At 56.9% G+C, this 18864-nt stretch overlaps 1 protein-coding gene across 2 annotated transcripts; it reads right to left on the bottom strand.

Annotated features, from left to right (window-relative positions):
* Positions 1 to 3156: 3156 nt before the first annotated feature.
* On the bottom strand, positions 3157 to 16759 carry TBX3 (T-box transcription factor 3). 2 transcript variants are annotated; one of them, XR_010885920.1, is made up of 8 exons: positions 15851 to 16759; positions 13745 to 14012; positions 12247 to 12393; positions 9923 to 9999; positions 8442 to 8596; positions 6263 to 6966; positions 4458 to 5183; positions 3157 to 3797 (listed from the first exon to the last, which is right to left on the bottom strand). XR_010885920.1 is itself a non-coding variant. In XM_067307013.1 (7 exons), the coding sequence occupies exons 1-7, from the start codon at positions 16243 to 16245 to the stop codon at positions 4728 to 4730; spliced, it is 2202 nt and encodes a 733-aa protein (XP_067163114.1). In that variant the 5' UTR covers positions 16246 to 16759; the 3' UTR covers positions 3157 to 4727. The 2 variants fall into 2 exon arrangements, 1 of the variants encoding a protein (XP_067163114.1); XM_067307013.1 differs by having other exon boundaries at positions 3157 to 5183.
* Positions 16760 to 18864: the final 2105 nt, after the last annotated feature.

Raw genomic sequence — 18864 nt, 5'->3', positions numbered from 1 at the left:
TCCCGCCCTCCCTCCAAAGTGTTTGCAGAGGGCAGGAGTGTGTGTGCGTGCGAGGGGGCCGGAGCGCGCCGTGTACCAGGCCCGGGGAAGGGAAGGGGGGAGCGGGCCATAAATTTTCACTCGTAATCAATCAATAATTAACTAATAGCGGAGCGTGGCCCGAGCGGGGCAGGCAGGACGGAGCCGGCGGGCGGCCGCACCGCCGGGCCCCGCAGCCCAGCGCCTCCCGCCTGGGGCCGCTGCGGCTCCTTTGCCCCCCCCCAGGCCGGCTCCGCTGCCCCAGCCCCGCGCTCCTGCCCCGCTTTCCCAGAGACTTTGGCCTCACCCTCGGGCAAAATCCAGCCGGGGCCTCCGCTCCGCTCCGCTCCCACCCGCATCTCTAGGAAAGCCGAGCTCGGCCGGGCTGCTCGGGCGGCGAGGGGGGGGTGGTCAGCGCTCACCCCGTGGAAACCACCGTCCCCGTGGGTCCCGTCCGTCCCCCCCGGGCCGTGGGTCCCCCCGGGCCGTGGGTCCCCTCGGGGTCGCTCCCGCACTTCGCGGGCTGCCCGAGAGGTGGCGCCGCCGCCCCGTCGGACACCCCCCCCCCCCAACCCGCCGCCGCCGCCGCCGGACACCCCCCCCCAGCGCCGGGTCGCCTGCATCAGCCATAAAACCATTGAGGATATCAAGACAGGCGCCAGGTGAGTAATAGACAGGATAATCCAGAGAGATTGCTCGCTGTTTACCTCCCTCCGCAAGCGCCACAAGAGTTACTCATTAACGTTACTATATACAAATAAGATACACAAGAGATAAAGCCATTTGCAAGTCAGAGTTACACCTGCGGTACACGGATTTCTTGCATGGGCATGGGGGGGGGTCTGTATTAGCCCCCCCCCCCAAAATCAATCAGGCTGTGCTGTTCCCCTCACCATCACCACCCCCACAAAAAAAAAAGTCTTGACCGCCGGTTTTAAGGAGCCGCGGGGCAGCCGAGGACTCCTGGCGCTGCTCCTCCGAGAAAGGCTACCTGATTCCTGGACTACCGGGAAAGGCAGGCAGGCAGGCGGGGGAATTGCTTTCCACTAAACATCAGCAGCTAATTACCTAGCGAACAACAAGCTCGCCCTCCACCTCCACCAAAAATCCCCTCCGTGTGCAGAGGGAGCTGGGATACAAGCAGCTGGGGAGGGAAAAAAAAAAATAAAGAAGAAGACGAGGCTGCCCCACAACCCAAATGGAGGAGAGCTACGTGGCTGGGGCGGGGGGGGGGGGGGTCGTGTCGCGCTGAAAGGTGCCTCTGCGCCGCCTCCTCTAAAGCCAGGAGACGCGAGAGAAAGTGGAACGGTGCTGCTGAAGGCTGATTTTGCAACACAGACAGGGTGGCAGCCTCCGTGTCCCGACGTCTCCCCGTCTACCCCCCCCGGTGCGGGCACCACCACCCCCGGCAGCTCGGAGCGGAGCGGAGCCAGCCTCGGTCCTCCCATAGGATCCGGGTGGAAAACCAGATCCGTCTTCTGGGGCTCCAGCCCCCCCCCAGCCCCAAGCCTCTCTGCCTGCAGACGCTGTTTGGTTTTTTGCCAGACCCGACGCCACCTCCGTCCATAAAAGCCCCACCTCGAGAAGGCGAGCTCAGAGGAACATCAACCAACGTGGCTTCTCCAGCAGCCCTCACCTTGGGCCCGTCTAAGGCGGGAGGAGGGAGAGAAAATGCTGCTGAACCCAAACTTTTTCCCCACCGAGCGCACTAGCTGCAAGTCCAGAGGCTGTCCTGTGTTTAAAATACGGCCGCCCTTCTCCTCCCGGCAGGATCAAGAAGGACCCCCCCACCCTCACCCCCGTGATGAAGGGGCAGCAGAGCACTGAGCTGCGCTGGGGAAAGGGCTGTGCAAGGGGGGGGGGGCGGCTGGGGAAGCAGGCGGTGCCTTGCAGGGGGTCGCCGTCAGGGTCCCCAAACGCCCCGGGCTCGGGGGGACCGCGTTCACCCCCCCCCCCAAACCCGGCCCCGCTGCCACTGGGGCCCCGCAGAGCCGCAACGCCCCGGCCCGCGGGTGGCGGGGGAAGAAATGTCTCGTCTCTCTGGAATTTCACCCCAAAACGAGTGAGCCCGCAGAGGCGGCGAGGCCGGGCAGGGTTTGCGGCTGGGGCTTTCCCCGAATGGCCGGGCCCGGCCGGACTTCTTAAAAACGGGAGAGAAAAGCTCTACGGCCACTTTGGCCAGCGGGACCCCTCTGCCTAGCAGGCGCAGGACCCGCGGGCCCGGAGCTGGGGGGCAGGCAGAGCGTAAAACAGGATACGCGCTGGAAGTACATCCTTATGATATTTATTACTGGCGGAGGATGAATCACTTTCCAATATACGGGCCACTAACTGTTGAAGGGGGAAAAATCTCTTTAACAAGGAAAAATATATATGTTCTGCTTAAGGATGTGATCATGGACTGGCAAAGCTACAGGCGGCGACTGCCAATGCTCTTCATTTCTGTTCTCAGTGACCTCCCAGGCCACTGGCTGTACAGTTCGCCACTGCAGCCACAACGTGCGTCCCTATTTCAGCCATTTTCTAGCTTAATATCAATGTATATCATCGGCCCGACGGCAAGAAGCGGCGCTTCCAAAGAGGAAAAAAAAAAAGTATTTCCAGGTGATAACTGGAAAGGCCAATTCCTCTGCCCGGACAGGAGGGAAAAATGAGCCCAGTAACACCATCAACTCCTGAGCACTCTACCTGGAAACTTTGGAGGAGGGTTCTGCATTAAAATTTAACAGATCTATTCTCCAATTCTTCGCTTTTGCTTTATTAATTTATGATAGATAAAAGCATAGCTGAGCCATTCTCATTAACTTTTCAAATGCCACTTAATATTGTTCCATTAAAAGAGGTGACTTAGTAGCCTCTGAACCTACTTTAAAAGAGAGAGAGACAGGGAAAAAGAACATTAAACAGCTTGCTTAAAACTTGTACTTCCCCAGCAGCACCGCGAACTACACTGTTGCGAACGGACTGGTTTCTACCAGCTCCGTCTCCTCTCGTTCCGCGAGAAATATCTTAATATTGGTAAGGGGGTGAGGAGGGTGGGGGAGAGAGAGAGACGAGGGAAAGGTATCTTTTAACCCCCATCCTCCCAGGCAGCCTTTTTAGGAAGGGTGGTATGAAGGTATTTCACAGTACGCCCAAGACATTTCAATAAAAATTTATTGAAACTTCAGTGACTTTTAAAAGGAGAAAAAAAATTACAGGAAGAAAAAAACGAAAAACTTCTCAACATTTATATAACACAAAATATACCTTCATTTTTTTTCCTTTGAACCAGCTCTGAGCACCTGACTTTCAAGCCAAGGAAATATGCACTCACTCAAACAAAGACAACAGTAAGCACAGTAGTAAAACTCCATCGTGGTTTTTTGACACAGCAAGGAAATGGGGAAAAAATAATACAAAGTAAAGAAAATCCTAGAATCTTCATCTTTTTCTCGCAAGCCACTGGAGAAGCCTGTTGTCATGTATTAAAGTATATAATTTTTGTTGTTGTTGAAATTTTATACCGAAAGTAGCACTTTTAACACTGAAGAAATCAAGGATTAAAAGCTACCATGGCACATTGCCCTTTTGTTTTTAAGGTCTTTGATTATTTTTTTTGTTTCTTTCTTCTTTGCCTTTTGCATTCGGCTCTTTTAAAAAAAAGGACGAGGTCAGGTTTTCTGCGGTGAACATAAATTTAAAAAGTGAGCACTTAGAATCAAGGTATTTCTCCTCTGGGTTGTTCTGTTGGGTTGGGGCGTATGTTTAAAGGAATTACGAACTTGAAATGAAAACGACTAAAAATAAAAACAGAAGAAAAAAAGACAGCTGCAGTCATATTTACAGAGATATGTACAATGTCAATAAATTAAAGTTTAATTTCGAGTATTCATATTCCACGTATTTACAAGAGTTATCAAATAATTACATAAATACTTTGTTTTAATAATAGTGTCCGCTTTTTTCTTCTTCTCAGTATGTTTAAACCTTGTTATTGCATATACAATTAAAGAGGGAAAGCTGTGATGAACCTACAGTCAAGCTACAGAGGGTTTTAGATAAAATAAATTCACTTTTTTTTCTTTCCAACTACACTTCTTATTGTTTTCGCTACAGGGAGGATGTTTAAGGTAAAGGGAAGAGGGTCTTATTTTTTGTTTTAATTATTATTATTTGTCCCTGGGATTTGAAACAAGCATAAAAAAAATTAAACAACAAAACCCCACCGAATAAAAAATAAAACCCAAAAAAAGCAGACTACTATGGAACATGCAAAAAAGCCACCGACTGGCTCTCGGACATCACAATAATATTTTAAACACACAGCTTCCCTTAATATAGACTAAGAAGGGTTGTCGTTAACAACCCGCCCAGGAAACAATCGTTGAAGAACCGATATGCAAGTTACTTATACATTTTTTCTTTTTCTTTTTTTTTTTTAGGAAAAAGCAAATCACTTCTCTTCGTTTTTATTCATTCGGTTGTTCGGGGGTTGGTTTTCTCCGCGTTTGCTTTATGCCGCTTTTCTTTATTTTTACACAGTGAGGGGGGGGGAAGGAAAGAAACGAGGGCGCCGCGAGCGCCCCCGCGACCTCGCCTGCTCGGTCCGATCTTCGCTAGCAGCTTTCGGAGCAGCCCGGCCTGCGCTGGCCGCCGCTCTGCGGGGGCAGCGGCGGCAGCGGCGGCAGCGGCGGCGGCAGCGGCGGCAGCGGCGGCGGCAGCGGCCGCTACGGGGAGGCGCTGCGGGCTCTGTCGGGCCGCGGCTCCAGGCCGCTGACGAGGCGCTGGATGTTCTGCAGTTCGCTCGTGGCCGCCTCCTTGTCGGCGCCCAGCTTGGGCGAGAGCGACGCGGAGCCGGCCGAGGAGAGCGTCGACGAGCGGCTCGCCAGCTCCGAGGCCGAGTCCGCCGCGGCCGCCGCGCCGGGGCTGGCGGCCAGGCCTCCCGCTTTGCCCTCGGCCGTGCCGGCGGCGGCCAGGCCGGGCGGCGCGGCGGCCAGCAGCCCGCTGCCGTCGGGCAGCGGCACGGGCAGCGGGTAGGGGCTGTAGCGCAGCCGCGGCCGCACGGCGCTGAGGAAGGGGTGCCGGTGCACGGAGCTGGAGGCGGCGCTGGAGGCGGCGGCGGCGGCGGCCATGTAGGTGTAGGGGTAGGGGAAGAGGCTTCCGAAGGGAGACATGGCCAGGCCCTGGGGGAGGCGGACAAGAAGGAAAGGGGCGGGGGGGGGGGCAGAAAGAAAGAAAGACAGAAAAAAAGGGGGTTATCAGCGTGTGCCGGCTGCCCCGCGGGCGGTTCTCGGGCACGCAAAGGGAGGCAGGGGGAGCGCACAGCCGGCTGGCTGCAAATCACCCCGGGGGGGCTAAGGACACCCCCACCCCCACCCGACAGCACTTCGGAGAAGTGACACCGCGCGGGCTGCCCCCCGGCCAAGCTCTCCCTGAGCGAGGTCCCCCGGCGCAGAGCACCTGGATTCACCCGCCGAGCCCCCAAAAGGCAACAGCCCTCCTCCAACCCCCCCACCCCCACCCCCCCGCACAGCAGCCCTGCCCGTCTCGTCCCGGCCGCCGCCCCCGCGGGGCAGGTCGTGGCGCCGCAACCAGACCGGGTTGGGGGGAGAGATGAAATGAAAGGAGAGGCCGTGCTTCCTCCTCCTCCTCCTCCTCCTCCTCCTCCTCCGCGGGGAGATTTTCTCCCTTCCCCCCCCCCCCCGGGACATGCTGGCTCCCCCCGCACCCAGGCGCCCCGCAGGTAGAGCAGCCCCGGGGGCCGGGATCTCCTTCCCCGACGGGGCGGCCGCCGCAGGCTCCGAGCGCCCCGCACCGCGGAGCTGCTCGCGCGGGGACTTCCCTGGGGAAGCCGCCAAGTCCTCGGGGCGGGGGGGGGGGGGGGCGGCCTGGCTGCGGCACGCTGTCCATAAACTTTCCAGGGAGCAAGAGAGCAGAGGGAGGCGGACGGCAGAGATCAGTGAGTTCAAGATGGGCTCCCCCCCCCCGCTTCCCCCACTCCGGGGCTTTAACACGCCTGAATTCCCTTCCGCCGCCCCCCCCCCCCCAAAAAAAAAGGAGTCTGCCCCTGCAGAAAAAGCCTTCCCCGACGTGCTGCCTCGGGGGGTGCCACAGCGGGGAGCCGAGACGCCCCCTCCTCCCCCCGCCGCAGGCAGCGCCCCGCGGGGAGCCCGGCCCGGGGGGGCGGCCAGGAGCCCCCGGGAGCCCCCCCGCTGCCGGGGATGAGGAGGGCCGGGGGGGGGGGAAGAGGGGGAGGGAGTACCTGAGAAGCCAGGACGTGCTGCTGCAGATGAAAGGGCAAAGCGGCCGCCGACGCTCCCGAGAGTCCTTGAGCCGCCGCCGTGGCCATGACCGTGCTGTCGAGGCCCGTGACGCCGGCGGACGCCCCCGACACGGTGGCCAGCAAGGGGCCCATGCCCGCGGCCATGCCGGAGAAGGCCCCCCCCATGGCGAACTGGCCCGGGTGGAGCAGCAGCGGGTGCCCGTTGCCCAGCGGGTTGAAGAACTGCTGGCCGGCCAGGCCCGGGGGGAAGCCGAGGTTCTGCAAGTGTCCCTGGCTCAGGTGCGCGGTGCTGTCGGTCTGGACCGTGAGCGGGGCGAAGGGCTCTTTGCCCAGCAGCCGGTTCTCGTCGACTTTGGGGCCTTCCCGGAGGGGGCTTTTGAGGTCCTCGCCGCTCAGGCCTCCCCCCCGGGTGCTGGAAGAGATAGTAGCCGGGCTATGCCGAGAATCCGGAGGGGCTTTCTCCGTCCTCTCCCGGCTCCGGCTCACCGCCGAGTCGCTGGGGAAGAAGTGGCCTTTGGAGGGGCTGCCCCCCTTCTCCCGGGGCTCCTCTGCCGCCGCCGCCGCCGAGCTGGCCGGCGCAGGGGTGGCGGCGGTGGTCGTGCTGATTTTGCCCGACTCGCTCGCTTCTAGCAAGGGATCGTCTTTGCTGTCTGCATCGCTGTCTCCCTCGCTGGGGCAGAGATCTGCAAGACAAAGGGAGCCCGGGGCTGGGATCCGGCGGATCACGTCCCTCAGCCCCGCCGGTCCGGGAGCAGGGGCAGAGAGACTTCCTGGCCGGCCAGAAATTTAAATATAAATACATTTTTTTTTTGTTGTTTAAATAAATTCCCCGGCTCCCACCGCCCGCCCCATTCAAGGGAGCTAACTTTTACAGCGCCGAAAACTGGCGGAGAAACAAAGCGGAGGCCTGCAGCAACGGCCCCCCAGCCGGATGGGCCTCGGGCCAGCTGCTCGCTCTCGCCTACACCAGGGTCAATCCGGATTAGCGGCACTTAAAACTGCCCGGGCCGCGGGGCGGCGGGGGCGGCGGGCGGCGGCCGGGCGCTCCCCGCCGGGCCCGGGGCCTCCGGCAGCGCGACCGGCAGCGCGAAGGCAGCGAGGGGCGGCTCGGCTCCCGGGGCCGTCGGGGGTCGTCTCCAAAGAACTTCTCCACACTTTTCAGCCCTTTCCAGGGCAGGGCCCAGGCAGATTCAAGCACCCCCGCCTTTCCCCCCCCCCCCACCTCCGCCGCCTCCATCACCCCGGGGACACCCCGCAGCCCAAAATCCATGCACGACTTCGCTCGATTTCCCCCGCACTTCGGGGCGTTGAACTGAGCGCCCCAGGTGCGAAGATCTGCTTTGCTTTTCGGGTCCCCTCCCAGCTCCCCTCCCCTCCCCTCAGCTCGGCAGGACTTTAAACAAACGCGTAAAGCAACAACAAAAAAAAGGTTGTTTCCTCCTCCGCACGCCCCCGCCTCCCCCGTTTGGATGAATACATCTGAAAGAGCTGCAGACAGCCTCTAACCCGCACGGAGAGGGAGAAACCGAGGGTGACTTTTCTATAACAAAGTTCGGGACTGTATCCAGGGGAAAGATCCTTCCTTTAATAACAGATTCAGAGAGGAATATTAATGGAGTGACTCCAGTTTTGAACTTTTGCCCCGTGGTCTGTCTTTGCTCCCTTGCCTCGGAGCTGGCTCCTTTCTGAACCATGGGAGGGGAGGAACGAGCGTGCAGCAGCAGGGGAAAGAGGGCGAGAGAAAGAGGGACAGAGAGAGGGAGGCAGTAAGAGAGGGAGAAAGAGAGAGAAAGTAAGAGAGAAAGAGAGAAAGTAAGACAGGGAGAGAGGGGGGAAGAGAGAAAGTAAGAGAGAGTGAGAGAGGGAGGAAAAGGGAGAAAGGGAGAAAGAAAAAGAGAGAGTGAGAGAAAGCACGAGAGCGCGTGAGAGTGAAAGAGAGAGAAAGAAAGAGAGAAAGAGAAAGAAAGCAAGAAAGAAGAAGAGAAAAAAAAGAGAGACAAGGTGAAAGAATGCAAATCTTTGTATCAGAGAGCACGGATTCCACCCCGAAATCATCAGCTCCTCTGCTGGGGCGGAAGCACGGGCTCTTCCCTTTGGCCGGGAGGAGCGCGGGCACCGGGGCTGCGTGGGGCTGCGCGGGGCTGCGCGGGGCGCTCACCCTTGAGGCTGGACGTGCCCACGGACGGCGCGGCGGGGCAGGCCTGCGCGAAGCACTTGAAGGCCGTCTGCTCGTTTGAGGACTCATCCGAGGTGGCGTTTTCCTTCTTCTGCCGCTCGTCGTACACGCGCATGGACTGCAGAGTCAGCTGCTTTCTGCGGGGGAGACGGGGCTGAGGGCGAGCCCGGGGGGGGGGGGGAGGCGAGGGCCCCGCTGCCCCCCGCAGCCCCTGCGGGAAACCCGCACCCGGGGCGGATTTGGACAAGCTGGGGGGAGCTGCCTAAGGCCCCCGGGCTGCTGGGGTGTGGGGGGGGAGCCCGTTTCTGGGGGGCAGGAGGGGTTCGCCCGCTCCCGCTGGCCGCCGCGGAGCCGCCCGCCGCGGTGCGGGGCCGGGGCAGAGCGCGGAGCCGGGGGCGCGGGGGGGAGCGGGAACCGTTCCCCGGAGATTAGCTTTTAAACGGCGAGGATGTTCCCGAGATAGGAGCCGTCTTAATGGTTGCTAAGATTGCTAGGAAGTGGTTATTTTGTCAGGCACTTTATGTAATCTTTTCGCCAACAATTAACCCGGAGTAAAATCTATTTATATTTAGAGAGAAATTAGAAATCATTTCCGTCCTGTGGCTCCAGCATTGGCTTTATTTTCACACTGATGGACAAGAGGTGCTGGCACGCGTGTGCGTGTGTGCGTGTGTGTGTGGTGTGCTGGGCAGGGAGAAAGGCCTCTTGTTTTGCTTTACATTTTTCTCTCTCTCTCTTTTTTTTTTAAGGGAACAGATTTATTCATTATCTAAAACTGAGCGCAAATGGCTAAAATACCCTGTCTCTTCAAACAAAACAAAGCAAAGACATATACCCCCTTAAAAAATAAATAAGAACCATCCCTTTCTCTATTTCCTCTAATATCTATTTCCTCTTATATATATATATATATATAAATCTTGGGTCACATTTAGTGCTGTCCATCTTTCTACCTGCGACACAAACTGTCCTGCTGCTTTTGCAAAAATAAAGAATTGCTTCCATATTCAAAGGACACCTCTGTCTAAACAGTTTATTTCTATTTTTCTCCTCCATACTTTAGTCTTTTTGGGATAGTTCCCAGGAAAATGCCAGAGGAGAGTCAACCAGCGATCAGCTCTGCCCTCGCTCCTCCCTGTTTCTCAGTTCCAGGTAGAAACCGTGGTGCGATATTCCTGTCAAAATTTTAAGGGAAACTTCTTTCTCCAGTGATATTTGCTGTCTTTCTCTTAATGTACCAACTTTCGCCAGTCATCCAGCGCAATGCAAAAAGTAAACGTGGAAAGCACGATCGACTCACATGCAATCAGTTTGGCGTTATTAACGACAAGATCCTTATTAATTTTGGCGGGGGGAAGTGTGGTTTGCAGGAAATGAGAGGTGATTTTGACCTCTGGTCATGTTCGGAGCTTTGCGCAAGAAAACCCCAAAGAGGCGCCTACATGCAAGCTTTGCAAACTCACCTTTTTTCCCTCCTTCCATTCCCGGTGTCACGAAAACCTTTGGCAAAGGGATTGTTGTCAATTTTTAATTGAGTTATCTACAGGGAGGAAAGAAAAAAAAAAGAGGTAGGGGACTGGGGCAGAAATAAGGCAAGTAGATTTAGGGGAAAAAAAAAAAAAACACAACAACCTCTCCTCCCATTCGCTGAGCGCGGGCATGACCCCGGGAAGAGCAGAACCGCCGTGCGTGGGGCCGGGGCAAAGGTCCTCGGCTTTGGGGTGAATCGCGGCGTTTCCCGGGCCGCCCCCGAGGCTTCCCGCACCCCGTCCCCCGGGAGCGTGTGCGGGAGCCAGCCCGTGTCGCCAGCCCCGCACCGGGATTAATGCCGCTGTGCAATGCGATCTATGCAAGCTATGCCCGCGCTTCGGCTCTTTAAATGCCTTAATTAAACCGCAGAGGAATCATACCCACCCCCTCGCTATAATAAAATACTTTATATAATCGCATTAGGCTCCGTGTGCGCGTTGGGGCGCTGGGGGTGCCAGGATCGAGCTGATTTTATGGGGGGAAAAAAGAGTTTTCTAGTCTATCCTCGGGAGGAGGGGATCCGGGGATCCAGGTTATCCCTGGAAATGCTCGTGTATCCGCGTCCCCGCTACGCGTTTCGAGGCCCCTCGCGGTCCGAGCCGCGGATCCCCGCGGAGCCTGCGCGCAGCGGCGCGGAGCCGCAATTCAGACGCGCGCCGCGGGCTCCCCTCGCAAACGGGGTTTGGGCGGCGGGGACGGCGCACGGGGCCGGGGCGGGGGGGGATGCTCGCTTTTTTTTATTCACACCCGGCCGATGCATTTATTTGCCTGGCAAATCCTGCAGCCTCCGATTTGAGGGGGGGGGGGGCGAGAGCCCGAAGAGCAAACTTCTGCCTTCCTGCAGCTCCGTGCAGGAGCGACTCCAAGTTACCCCCCCTGCACCCCCCCCAAACCACGCACACACGCACACACACAGGATCAGGCGAGTGCACGAAAAAAACCACTGCTACAAACTAACAGGACTTTTAATCCAGGTGATCCCGGCTTTGCCTTCTGACCTCCCGGCAAGATCGCGCCGATAGCGCCGGAGCCGAGGGCTCTTTGCGGCTCTCCCAGGGCGCTTTCCCCGCGATTTCATGGCAATAAGACAAATAGGTTTATTTCTGCCCTTCAAGCGAGCCGGCCTCAGCTGATAGACCGGAGCGCGCAGCCCTGCTGATAAGTCCCAAAGCAAAGTCTACTCTCTGTACACACATTTTCTTTCCGTTTCCTTAAAAACGCCCGGCCGCAGGGAGCCAGCAAAATAGCCCCAGCCCCGAGGGAGGACTGGCTCTGGAAAACTAACGGAAGGGAGGGTGAAGCCCCCCCCGGCCCCTTCGCTCCCTGATTTTTACTCGTGACGGGTAACACGGGGGCAGAGACACGCGCGGGGAAGCCTCGGCAAAGGGGCTCTGCGCCCCACACCCGGCCCCTCTCCTTGAACTCACACGCACGCAAAGTCATAATTTATAGAGCGAAAAATAAAAAGCCCCTTTTGGGCTCCTTCGCTTCCTTCCACTTGACTTAATTATCGTAAATTCACCGTTTGCCGGTCTCCCAAATGTGCCACCTTCGTAGCAAACGACAATAAAGTGGCAGAAATGGGAGCGCAGCGTCTGCAGCGCTACAAACTTTCTCACACTGCCGCTTTTAGAGCTTCCAGCTAAACTCAAGCGAGATACCCCTCTCTGATCAGAGCATATTTCTCCACCACAAAAAATAATAAAACACTGCAGGATACAAAAAAAAAATCATAATATAATAATAATAGGAACCAGACGTGCGCTCCAGCCTTATTGCCAATTGCTGTTAAAGGAGCTAAAACAGCACAAAGGCCAGGAAGAATTACAAAATCTCCAACCACACTGCTCTCCCCCCCTCTGTCTTTCGACACACGGATCCGATTCTTTTTCTGATGCGTCTTAGATTAAATCCACACCGAAAGCAGCGCTCCCCACCCCATCCTGCTCCTTTTCCCCCACACCGGGGAAGGAAGGGGAAAAAAAAAACACAACTAAAGACACCCCCCCCCCGCAGACCTCGGCACCCTTCCTTTAAATTGCGTCTCCCGAGGGGCGCCGGAGCCGCGGGACGGGGGGGAGGCGCCACCCCCTGCCCCAGCGGCCCCTCGACCTTGGAGCCACCGGGTTGGGGCAGAAGGGAAGGAAGGAGAGGGGGAGCAGAGACGGGCGTCGTGATTTTTGAAGGGAACAATGCAGAGTAAAAGCTCTCTCAAAAGCCAAAACACGTAAAACAAATCCTTTCTTAATCTCCTTACCTTATCATTCTGGTATGCGGTCACTGCGATGAATTCCGTCTCCGGGAAAACGTAGGTCCTGAACGTGCTATAGGGAAGCTTGAGGATATCGTTTGCTCGGACGATGTGGAACCGGGGCTGGTACTTGTGCATGGAGTTTAAAATGGTCTGCGGAGGGGGAGCCCGGCCCGGCAGAGCCGCCGCGGGAGGGCAGGGGGGGAAATAACACAGGCAGAGTCAGCAGCAGCACCGCACCGCCTCGCACTCGGCCCAGCGAGCGGCACTTTCTCCTAAGCTGCCTTCCCTTCTTCTTCCTACCCTCCCTCCCTCCTCCTCGCCGCCAAACAGGCACTCCAAACACACACACACGCACGCACACACACATATACACACACACGCACACGCCTTGCAGCATCCACCAAAAAAGCCGTGACAGCTACAGCTCGCCCGGGTTAGACTCTCCGCTCCGCAAATCTAAGGAGGGTTTAATATCCCAACAGCGATTTCTTCCGAGTGGGGAGGGGGGGGGGCTGTTTGGGCTCCGGACGAAATGTATTTTGATTTCAACGTAAAAAAAAGACAAGAAAAAAAAAATAGCAGCAGGAACTACGATAGCAACAACAACACGAGCGCCTCTGCTCGTTCTAATTGCTTGCCCCAATCCACTTAAGGCCTTCTGCGAAAGGCAAAAATGTATCGTCTAATCAAATCACAGCCAGCAAATGCAATCTTCAGCACATTAGAGATTCCCCCGACCACGGCCGCCACCAGCACCCCCGGCTCCGAGACAGGATCTTTCCCAGGAATAGAAAGAAATGGCAAGGATCGTCCAAGCACTTATCAGCAGGTTTGTTTGATTTCGCTCTTAGGGGAGGTTTTTATCTCTGCACACCCAGTAAATGTAAAGGAGTGGATAGACATGAATGGGCAACTTGACCTCTGATTTTGGTTCCTGTTTATTTTCACTCCGGCTTGCTTTACATTATCCAGATTAATATATATTTAAATGTTTGCATACTTAGGCCTTTAAGCCCTTTATATACATATGCATATCATTTTCCTACGCCTAAAAAGCGAGATTGTCTTTATTAAAAAAAAATCTCTGTATAAAGTGATCACAGCTCTAAGAAATATCGAGTTATGCTATGCTCGAAATATATGTCTAAAGTCAATATTGAACAGCACGGACTGGGCTTTTGAAAGGCTACAGGATAAGCTCAATTGTTTAATATTGACTCCAGCGAAAGCACGTTAACGGAATGGTATAAACCGGACAGATGGACGTCCCCGGTGCGTGTGGAGAGGACTGTTTAATCCTCATTTTCCACAAATTTATTACGCCCGAGTTCAAAAGCTGGGTGCAAGGCTGCAGCCCGCAGCGGCTGCGGAGCAGCGCCGGCCCCGCTCTCACGCGAATTTTATTCTAGGGGCTCGGCCGGGAGAGAGGGCCTGAAAGCCCCAAACTAAAGAAGGGCAGCGAGAAAGCGAGGGGGCAAACGAAGGCGGAAAAGGCACTCACAAATCCGTGCTTGTCAGAGATATTGTTAGTCAGCTTCAGCTTGTGAAAAGTGACGACTTTGGACATCCATTGTTCGCCGGTGGCCGGACTGTCCGGGTGGATGTACATTCTCTTTGGCATTTCAGGGTCAGCTTTGCCGGCTACCATCCACCGGGAATTATGGAATTTGTACCTACAATCATCAGCCGCCACAATATCCATCAATAAAATGTACTTGGCCTTTTTATCCAGTCCAGTGCATCTCACTTTAAATGGAGGAAACATTCTCCTACGGGCAGAGAGAGGGAGAGGGGGGAATAAAGAAAAGACAAGACGAAAACAAAAAATAATTACAGTGTAAGTCAGCTCCTGCAGCTCCGTGCCGTATCTACCAAGCAATCGCTTCAGTTCTCAGAAGCAGAAAACCCTCCCCTAACAGAAAAGTTCCCCCCCGCGGGCCCAGCGAAAAGATTTTTCAAACGCTTAAGAGTTTCAAGAGAAAATTGTCCCTCGGATAACATGGAGCAGGGAGAGGTTCGTATTCCCTAGAAATCAGCACCTACCCTCTTCCATTCCTAAACAGCAAAGCCTAATTTGGGTCGTTAAGAGCGCTCATTATTTCCCTTTTGCCCGCTAAACAAAGCAATACGGACAGACAGAGCTCCGATATAGAAATATTCTGCCTTCCTATAACCTTCTTCATCGATATAGAGCAGGGGAGGGGGGGCTTTTACGCAGTGGAGGAGGAAAATAACCCCCCAGTGAGGGTGCTAGGGCGAGTTTCACAGCGCTGCAGTGTCCCAGGGTACGGTAATATATTTGTGCACCGGGATCCCTGCAAACCACATTCCCCCCTGCTCCTAAGTCCAGCTCGAAACTGCAACAGGATACCACAAATTTGCTGTTTATTATATCGAGTGGTTGGCATTCGGCAATCTCAACTTAAAAGGAAACACATGACTTAGCAACATGTAAGAGCGCCTAATACTCGGTCGAGGCTTTCGCGCAAAACTTTTGACCACAATGAGCACAGAAAAGCGAGGAAAAGCGGTAAAGGGGGCGAAGGGATTTTGGCCCTCCCTGCTCTCGGGTTTTCGCTGAGCCTGCACCCCGCAACTGGTGCAGGGCAAGTAGGTGAAGCTGGGAGAGGGCTGCTACAGGCGACCTAAGCACGCTTTTGAGGAGCGCCTTGCTCGAGCGATTCTCCTGGCAAATTCCATGCGGATTGCTTGGTGCGTTTATAAGTTTATAAAAACACCGAAGTGCAAATAGCTGGCTAGCTGCATGTCATCACATTAATAGGTAGAGTTGTAAAAGAGCACAGATGTCTATTAGCAGCAAACGCGGAGAGCGATCTCGAATGGGTAAACCTATAAAATACAGAAATGCAGGGTGTCTGTGCGCCGTGCGTGTTCATTCATTCACACGTGAAGGTTATATAAATACACGCAGAGGGGTATAAACACGCCGCGCATTTCTGAAGTAGTTGCAAAATCTTCCCCAGAACTAAAGGCAGAAACTGTGCCGCGTGTACAGCACCGGGATATCTTTTTATCAGTTTTTTTCCATGCATTTGCAAATGCAATTAGTCAGCACAAATGCATGCCTAGCTCGCAGCAGAAACCGAGGCACAAGCGAAGCAACCGATAAACTGAATATATCTCGCCCTCCTGCAGTTACTACTTCACCAGCACAGATATCCCTCTCCAAACATTTTTCTTTTCTTTTTTTTTTTCTTTCCTCTTCCCCTTCAGGAAGCAAAGCTACATGTAGCACAGGCTGAAATCAGGCCAGCTCCATTTCCAGCCCCAAATTATTTTCTTTCTGCTACCAGCGCTCTCCAGAAAGTATTAAGCTACTGAACCATGAACGGTCCCTCTCCCCCCCTCCACACACGTCCCGAACTGAGACGATTCGTGGCTCAATAGTTTAGTCTTTCCCGGGAGAGTGGTGCCCGATACATGCCCAGATCTTCAGCTATATGAAACTTTGCATAATTCCAGATGAAACAAGTTTTATGGAGGAAGTCGCTGGCAAAAGAGCCTTCCTTTGGAGCAGACTGGTAGGGTGCAGAGACGGGGGGTGGGGGGGGGGGAGAAAAGGCATGAAACCCAGACCCAGACCTACCTTCCTGATTTGGTAATCACCATCTCCGTGCCTCTTTTATGGAATTGTTCCCAAAGTTCTTTGGCTTCCAGATGCACTTTCGGGTCATCTTCCACCTCTTCTTCTGGCTCCAGAGTTTTTAAAGGCCTCAGATGGGCTGCTGCCTGGTGGCCCAGGGAAGAAAAGGGGATACCAGTCTCTGCAGCCCCAACTAACTGATCCATAATCGGTTTAGCCAGAGCCCCGGGCAGGGAAAGGGCAGCCGCCCCGTTGGGAGGCAAAGCCAGAGCCGGGAAGAAGGGCGGCTGGTGTCCTAACACAGCGCTCATGGCAAAGTCCGGGGCCCGGTGAGGTAAAAAAGGATGATAAGCCATGCTTGTCCCAGGGATTACTGGATCTCTCATCGGTATATTCATCCACTCCACTCCTCGGTCTTCCTACTGCTGGAGTAGTCCTGGAGTGGTTTCTAACAGCACATCACGAAGAAGAAAAATTAAGATAATAACAACAACAGCAACAAAGCACCAAAAATAGGGTGGGGGGGGACAAGCTCTAGACAGCACAGTGCATGGGGGGAGAGGCAGAACTTCTACAGCCTACAACTTCCCGAGCCGGGGCACATCCCCAGCCCTCGGGACAGCTGATTAACAGGATTGTTCATTATTAGTCTTGCTTTTTTGTTGTTCTGCCTCTGTGGGTGTTTTTTTTTTTCCCTGTGTGGAAGTCCTTGCGATTGAAAAGAAATGCCGAAGAAGGGAGGAAAAAAAAAAAGAAAAAAATCCACGGGGTCCGCTGCGTGCTCCCGGCGCCGCAGAAGGGCTGAACCAAGCGAGATCCTTTTTTTTCTTCTTCTTCTTTTTTCTCTGGCTCTCAATCCCCCTGCTCTTCTTTCGGTGCGGAGGGTGGCGGCTGGAAGCCGGGTTTTCTTTCGGGGTGGCTGTCTCTCCCCCCCCCCACCCCCCCACCCCTCCACCTTTCTTCCGTACGGGCAGGCTGCAGAGCAGAGGCTGGGAAGGGAGGCAAAGCCGAGAGAAGCCCCCAGACCCCCCCTCCCCTCGCCGCCCTAGCGAGGCTCCTCAGCAACCTCCAGGCAGCGGCGGCCGCAAAACTCGCAGGGAAATCGCGTTTCCGCCTCGCCTTCCCCCTCTCCGAGCAGGAGCTGGTCAGGGTGCCCTGATTTCCATCAGGATCTCGTCTTCCTTGCACCCTCCTCCTTTCCGCCCCCCCCCTTTCTCTCTCACTCTGCCTTAAAAAAAAAAAAGAAAGAAAGAAAAAAAAAAAGAAGGAAGGAATTACGCTCTAGTCTCCCTTTCCAGCAACGCTGCAGCAAAAGGAGAGAGGGAGAAAGAGGGAAAGAGAAAGGGGGAGAAAGGGAGGGAGGGGAGGGAAAGAGGGAAAGAGAAAGAGAGAGAGAGAGAGAGAGAGGAAGAGCCTGCCGGCTCCGAGGATCCCCTGCGAGCCTCTGCCCTGCGTGCACCGGATTGTGTGGATGTGTGGTGCGTTACAAGGGAGCTGGAGCCTCCTTGATTGGCTCTTTGACGCTTTCGGACCAATTGTGGGGCTCCATAGGCGTGGTTTTGACAGGTCGAGTGGAAGGGGGACAGAGCCGAGTTATAAAAAGAAGGTGTCGGAAACTGTAACGCTGCAGCAAAGCATCGCTCGTACTCGGTGCCGTGTGAATATGTCAACACGATCAGAGGGGAGGGAGCGGGCGGGCCCCGCGCCGGGCGGCCGGCGGCCGCCTCTAGGGGGGGCGAGCGGGGCCGCCTCGCCCCCCCCCCCCCCCCCCCGCGCCCGGCCCGGCCCCGCCGCGCTGCTCCCGGCGCCGCCGCCGCCGCCGGGCACCGGCAGCTCCCGCGGTAGGAGCGCGCGAGGGAGGAGGCGGGGGGGTCTCCTACGCGGCCACGGGCGGGGGGGCGGCGGCCCCGGGGTGCCCCCGCTTCTTCCCCCCCGCCCGGCACCAGCGCTCCCGGCCCGCTCCCTCGGGGGTGGCCGCGGTGCTGGGGGGGTGGGGGGGGGACGTGCGTGTCACGCCGCGGGGCCCACGGGCGCCCTCCTTCCCCCCCGCCGCCGCCGCCCCGGTGCCGCGGCCGGCGGCGCCGGACCCACCTCCGGCGGGCGCGGGCTCCGCCGCGCTGCGCGCCCATCGCCGCCGCCGCCGGCCGCTCCCCGCCGCCCCGCTCGGGCCGCCGGTGGCGGTGCCAAGCCGCCCCCCTCCCTCCCCCCCCCCCCCCGCGAAAGTTGCTTTCTTTAAACGAGAAGCGGCGCCGAGGCCTCGCTGGCGGCAGCCCCCTCTCCCCGGCGGGGCTGGGGCGGAGGCGGCCCCGCCGCCCTGTGCCCGAGCCGCCGCCGCCGTTATTAATATTATTATTATTAATAATAATTATTATTATTATTGCTGTTGTCGCGGTGCGCCGGGCCCCTCGGGGCGGCCGGTAAACGGGGGGGGGGGGCGGATAGGGGGTGAAAACCGGGCGGATTTTCCTTTTCTTTCTTTCCCGGCAAGGGGAGCGGGCGCCGAGGCGGTGCCGGCGCCGACAGGGTTACGCTCCCACAGCCCTCCTCTTCCATGCGGGTGCGGGGAGGAGACGGGAAGTGCCGTTTTCCCTGCGCCTGGGCCGGGACGTCGGGGTAGCGCCGGGGGCGGGGGGGAGGGGGGGGATTCAGCGGCCCAAAAACCCGGGGCTTCATCTCCGACCCCCCGTCCCGTCCCCCGTCAGGGCGCCCCGGCAGCGGCGGGAGCGCGGCCCCCCCCCCTCCCCCCGGGTAGGCGTCCCGCGTGGGGCGCTGCCTGCGCAGCCCCACGGACAAGGTGGTAGGAAAAGCCGGGCGAGACCTAAGTTTCTGGGGGGGGGACTTGTCCCTCGGGGAGGGACAGGGCAGAGCAGCGAGCCGGGACGTGCGGCCGGGCTCCGTGCGTGTCGGCGGCGGCGGGGGGGGGGGCGCGGGCAGGACGCGGACGCGCGTGGCCGACGGGGCATCCCGGCGCTGGGAGGTGCCGAGCCGCCCCCGGGGGTGCGGGGTCCCCCCCCCCC

Source organism: Apteryx mantelli, chromosome 17 (genome assembly GCF_036417845.1).
Source record: "Apteryx mantelli isolate bAptMan1 chromosome 17, bAptMan1.hap1, whole genome shotgun sequence".
Taxonomy (NCBI): Eukaryota; Metazoa; Chordata; class Aves; order Apterygiformes; family Apterygidae; genus Apteryx; species Apteryx mantelli.
This window is presented reverse-complemented; position numbering and strand designations above follow the sequence as displayed.